The sequence below is a fragment of the Cicer arietinum genome, chromosome 3 (genome assembly GCF_000331145.2).
Source record: "Cicer arietinum cultivar CDC Frontier isolate Library 1 chromosome 3, Cicar.CDCFrontier_v2.0, whole genome shotgun sequence".
In the NCBI taxonomy this organism is placed as follows: Eukaryota; Viridiplantae; Streptophyta; class Magnoliopsida; order Fabales; family Fabaceae; genus Cicer; species Cicer arietinum.
This window is the reverse complement of record NC_021162.2, coordinates 72,007,679-72,013,629: the sequence shown is the minus strand read 5'-3', so window position 1 is coordinate 72,013,629 and position 5,951 is coordinate 72,007,679. Positions and strand designations below refer to the sequence as shown.

The 5,951-nt window shown below is 33.7% G+C and overlaps 2 protein-coding genes across 5 annotated transcripts in view; one reads left to right on the top strand and one right to left on the bottom strand.

Moving 5' to 3' along the window:
- LOC101513896 (heterogeneous nuclear ribonucleoprotein Q) overlaps positions 1-969 on the top strand; it is a 5,951-nt gene extending 4,982 nt beyond the window's left edge. Inside the window, exons 8-9 of the mRNA XM_004494142.4 lie at positions 137-222; positions 377-969. Of these exons, the coding sequence (XP_004494199.1) occupies positions 137-222; positions 377-560 (270 nt within the window). The 3' untranslated portion in view covers positions 561-969. The remainder of the gene's footprint in view (positions 1-136; positions 223-376) is intronic.
- A 912-nt stretch (positions 970-1,881) lies between these two features.
- On the bottom strand, positions 1,882-5,592 carry LOC101512809 (F-box/kelch-repeat protein At1g57790-like). Of its 4 annotated transcripts, none has more exons than XR_003471931.2 (3): positions 5,435-5,592; positions 3,387-4,593; positions 1,882-2,330 (listed from the first exon to the last, which is right to left on the bottom strand). XR_003471931.2 is itself a non-coding variant. In XM_004494135.3 (3 exons), the coding sequence occupies exons 1-2, from the start codon at positions 5,467-5,469 to the stop codon at positions 3,495-3,497; spliced, it is 1,134 nt and encodes a 377-aa protein (XP_004494192.1). In that variant the 5' UTR covers positions 5,470-5,592; the 3' UTR covers positions 1,882-2,330; positions 3,477-3,494. The 4 variants fall into 4 exon arrangements, 2 of the variants coding, with proteins under 2 accessions (XP_004494192.1, XP_004494193.1); XR_003471932.2 differs by having other exon boundaries at positions 1,882-2,245; XM_004494135.3 differs by having other exon boundaries at positions 3,477-4,593.
- Between the last annotated feature and the right edge of the window lie 359 nt (positions 5,593-5,951).

The following is a 5,951-nucleotide window of genomic DNA, read 5'->3' as shown; positions in this document are numbered from 1 at the left end:
TTCCCTTCTAGTTTTAGTTATTTTGTTTTATATTATTCTAGAAAAATTGAGGGTTGAGATAAGTAATTTGGGAGATACTTGGCGCTTGTATGGTCCTGTATTCCTCTTACTGATGTAGAGGTCCTTAAATGTGCAGCCTCTGATGTTTGGTCCGGGAGCAACCCCTGCTGGCATGGCGATGATGCCAATGCTCTTACCAGACGGAAGGATTGGATATGTATTGTAAGTGTCATCTTGGTTTCTCTAGTTTTCTATGTTCAACGTATTGCTTATACTCATGCATGGTAGGAGTATGTATGTATTAGCTTGGTCCACAGTAGTATAACAATGGCTCCATCAATAGTTGAGTTTGTATGTTCTTGCTGGGTGACTGTAGGCAACAACAAGGTTTACAGCAGCATGGTTTGCAACAGCACGGATTGCAGCAGCATGGTTTCCAGCAACGTGCTCCTTCACCAGTATCCCGAGATGGCAGGAGTGGTAGTGGTAGCTCAAGTGGTGGGAGACGCAGTAACGATAATACCCGTAATCGTGGGCATGGCCGATATAATCCCTACTAATGTAATTATTCTCATGTGGGCTTCAGGGTGCTATGAAATTGTGGTTTGTTCCTACTGGTTCCTCTCCCAATTCCGAAAATTAATCTATGGCATACATGAGAAAAGTTGCAGAACAGAATCTGGAGAAATGATTTGTTTAAATGTATATTTGTTAAAACTATCACTTGTTGTGAGGTACATTTTTTTCCTTTATTTCCCCATGATGGGAAATTTATGAAGCAAGATGATAATCTTATCCCATCAGCTATTGCACGCAGGCTTAGTAGTTGTGTAGACAAGATACTGAGCTCAATCCGGTTTAAAACAAATAGGATTGCTGCGAATGGGGTATGATCTGTGTAAGATTAATTCAAGGAGTTAAAGGTTCAGTTTAACATTTTTGAATTTTTCATTGAAATTATTATTTATATATCTTGTCCTTCGATGTTATCATCATTCTTAGAGAGATTTTATCCGTATTGAAGGACATAAGATAATTCTGACAAGTAGATGAGAAAGGCGTGCCATAGTTTACTTTTTCCACGATCGCATGATATTAAGGAGTTCATTAAAACCTAGTCACGATAAGAAACACACTTTTGATGGTAAAATAAGCATCAATCATCGATTAAAACAACAACTGTCGTCAAAGAAAGTGATGTTTATAATAATTAAAAAGTGAAAAAATTATAGGAACAAATTATTTAATTTTACAATAAAGTTGACCGATTCAAATTTTTAATGTTGAGGATTCAGGTGATACATTTACATACAAGATTCGAACTTATTTAGCAACTTCAAAAATAATTTTTGTAATTTAGAGAGACAGGGTCGGCCCAACACATTATGAGAGTTGACCGATTCAAATTTTTAATGTTGAGGATTCAGGTGATACATTTACATACAAGATTCGAACTTATTTAGCAACTTCAAAAATAATTTTTGTAATTTAGAGAGACAGGGTCGGCCCAACACATTATGAGACTAAAATTGAAACTATTATACATAACATTTTTAAAATTAATAAATAAATTATTAATATTTTATTTAATAACTACAGAAAATTTCTTTAGTAGAATTAATAGTATTTTTAAATATATTTTTTTATATTTTTTAAAAAATAAAATAAGACATTTTAACTGTTCTATAGCAACACTAAAAACTCATGTAAAATTTTTCATCTTTTAGTTGAAGAAGAAAATAGTATGTATACTACTACTCCAATAACTCATGTTAGTAATATGTTCACTATTTTGTCTCAACAACGATAGAGCTCAAATCTACATTGGTAAAACTTGGACATTAGACTTAACAATTAAATGTCACGAGCAGAATACACAGGTTCCACCGGAAATTCACCACGACGTATTTTCAACATTCGAAAAGAAACTATTGTTGAATTTAATTATTAGTATACAAACAAAATTAGGAGACTAATGATAATTGAAATAAATAAATCAACAGATCCTACTCAAAATATAAATAATTAAATCTATAGATTAGTAGTATAAACTCTAAAGTCCCACATAAGCATTGCTGGAGAAAAATCTTAAAATTCGGGATCTGTAAAGACAATAACCGAAGAGACAAATCTTTTTTTCTTCCTCCTTAGACATATCCGTTCCTTCGTATGCGAGTAAAAACTTTTTTCAAGTAAATATTATTCTTCTATGTACAGCCTGCAAATAAGTTTTCCTCGTTGACTCCTACAGCCAAAAAGCAATATCGGTGAACTCAGAACCTATAACATGAAATGTAGAATCGACAAGGAAGAGAGGCTGAATCAAAATGCTGCATTCAAACATGGATATCATGTTAGACAATGATGCCCCTCCACTGCATGCAGGGAAGCCAAACAATAAAGAAAAAGAGAGTGGGAGAAAAAACTTCCACATGTGGTTAAAGAATAGAAAGGTTTATTATACTCTAATGTCATGCTTAAATTTGACAAACCCAGATCAATTTCCCCACTACTCATTTGAAAATAATATATAAATGATCATCAACAGATTGATCAAACCTGTTCATCCCAAATAAAGGTATCAGTCATATGGTTAGCACAGCAACGGACAAAACAAACAGCTAAATAACCATTTAGCAACTATACACCACAGCACTGGCTAGATAAGACAAGGTTTTCCAACTAGGTTTCTCAAACTTTCAGGGATCCAGGTGTGATTGTTTTTTTCATCATCGTATGTACGCAAGGAAGGGTATTCTATAAAATAAGAATTTAATTTAGCGTAGAGATGTTTTATACTGTCAGTTAATAACAACTCTCAAATTAATTAAAATATTTGACTTTTACTTTGATCACCTCTAAAGTCACAAATATGATTGGTTGTCATGAACTGACAGTGTCAAATCGATGCACTTACTAACAGGTTTTGTAAGTCGGTCAAATCAAAGTATTATATGAGAAGGTAAAAGGTATTGCAAAGCTTACAACATTAAATTTTGTAGTTTAAGTTTAACCTCTAGCTTTGACCCTTTTTCATTTCCAAAATCAGCTAGCATGGACATTTTCTATAATGATGCCCTTATAATATGCCATATCAACATTACACCGAATCAGAAATGCATGTTACATTGTATTCAGAGCAATAAAATGTATAAGAGACAGCAAATGTAGATGATACTTAAAAGCGAAAATGGAGATGCTATTGATGCACATGTAACAATTGGAAAAATCCTTAAGATTTGCATATTAACTCAACAAGAATAAGACTGCATGCATCATGGAATAATTTGTGTATAGCAAACAGAAGACTAATAAAATATAGGAAAATTTTAACATATATAAAATAAATAGTAAATCATAAACTAGTAGCTCCATAAATGTCTTACTATGCTAACTACAAAAGCATGTATCCAATATTCCATAGTCAAAAGCTTCAATGAAAAGCTCAACACGACGCAGATTTTAGAAATGCTTACTTGATCCACTAATGATTTTTAAATACTAGCAGCAAAGTCTTTTGGTGGTTCAATCCAGATGTTCTCAAAAGCATCCGGTTCTACCCAGTCATGACACTGCTTACTGGGATAGTATCGATTGTCCTCAAGAGAGAATGATATGCAACGCTTTCCATAGAAACGAACTTTAGAGAAGTAGACACTGTTTCTCTTTATTCCAGTGATGTCAGTCCTAGAATGAGATGACAAAAAACTAGCAAAAAGTGTCACTCCATCCAGCGTTCTCATTTCTTCCCACTCCATTAGTGTCTGATTTAACTTGAAAATAATTGGGTTCTCACGACAACATATATAAATTACGAATATATTTCCTTGATGCTCAGTCATAAATTTCCCTTTCCACCAGTTTTTGGCAAAAAAACTCTCTAGGCATTTGGGTGGAGGTACTTCCAGAACATTCCAAGAACATAAAACCGGGTCAAACACCCCTAACCAACCTGTGAGACTCAGACAATAGAATAACCCATTACAAAAGACAAGCTTATTCCATATGCTACAGACAAAAAGCGAGCGGTTTTCGTAATGAACAGTGGTCCAATCTTTTGCCCCAGGATAACATGTGCTAATAGCTACAATAGTAGAACTAACGTGTTTAACAGTAAATATAATACATCCAGTTGATGTTGGGGCACAAGAGAAGGCAACAATCTGGTGTGTCATCTCAAATCTCGGCAGCTTGATCAGCTCCCTAGTAAAGGGATTAAAGAAAAATAACAGGCGGTTTTTGGGCCGGTATAGCAATAACCAACCATCTTTTGTATAACAAACACAACATCCATCCAACTCTGGCAACTCAAGGGAATATGTCTTACGCTGCACAGGGTCATAGAATTCATAACAGTTACCAGATTTTGGGAAATACATAAGCCAAGGTGATTGGTTCTCTACACGTACAGATCTGGCAACTGAATGCCATCTCTTGCAAACAGCAGAAGCACGAATATTATCCGTGAGGATCAAAGGTGACAAGATCGCTTCTAAGAGTTCAACAGGGAGATCAGCCCAGGATTGCAGCTCCAAATTTTCACTTTTCACCTTAGCAACAACCCTACTATTGTTTGTGATTGCATCACTTGACCTAAATAATAAGTATTAGACATACATGTGAAAGAGAAAAGAGGTAAAAGTCAACAAATGAACTTAGTGTGCAAGAAGATTATAAAAAGTCAGAACTTCTTAACTAGAATAGTACTTCATCCCAACAAGTATTTATCAATATAACTTCTAGCACACATCAAAAATATCAACTGAAGAAATGTAGAACAAAATAAAAAGTAAATTTATAGGTTTATATCACGACAAGTATATAATACCATACCTCAGTGATTAAAAACTCTAGATACCAAAGGTTTCGATTTACAAGAACATTCCAGAATCCTAAACCTAAAATTGTTTCAATTTATCCAACCGCTCCCTAACAAAAGACAGTACATCAATAACAAATGTAGATGAAACATGAAAAATTTCATCGAATCGAAGATATAAATAAAAAATGTATTAATTATCACTTAAAAGTAAGCACAACATTAGTATAAATAATTAAACCAAATACAGGTTATTTAGACCATATAACATTCCAATTCTCAACAATTCAAGTGAGAGCAACTCATTTTAAAACAAAATTGAAAGAAAAAAAACTGGAACCGGTATGATCAATATAAACCCTAGCAATTTTCACAACTACAATTCACCACATATGTTAATTCCGAAACAACTGACCCAAAATGAACAATTTTTTTATCTTAAATTGATACTCAAAAGAACAACAGAAAAACCGTCACATCCTATAAATCCGAATTGATCCCGCAAAAAAAAAAAAACCACAACAGTGGTTCAGATATCCCTAAAAAGCTAACATAATTATTGAATAATAAAAAGAGAGAGAGTAGAATTATGGGTAAGGGATGAAGGGAACATACGATTTGAACTTCCTTCTCCTTTTCCGCGACACCATGCCTTCATTCGAATCCAATTGGCTGATGAGAGAGAGAGAGAGAGAGAGGGTTTCTTGCTACACACAACACAACTTCACAATAACAGTTTATGGAGGGAAGGCACGTGGATAACACGTGTTAATGAGCAACACCATTCGCGTGACGTGTTAAATTTCAAATGGTGCGTTACTGTCTCTACCGTGGGTGATTCACACACCATAATATACCATTTTATTAAATTATGTGGATAAATTAACAAGTAAAAACTTGTACCCCTCACTCAAGCAAATGGAGTTAAAATTCTTTTTTTTTTTTCTTTCTATTTATTAAAGTTCTTAGAATATAAAATGTAATATTGCGTTATTTGATGGATCTAAATACTTTTATACTCCTCAAAATTATTTAAAATTATAGTAATTGGGAGGGTAATAGAAAGAGAAAATGAGAGAATATTCGCTAAAAAAATAACATTCGTTATATGATTCTTAAGATTCACGAAAGT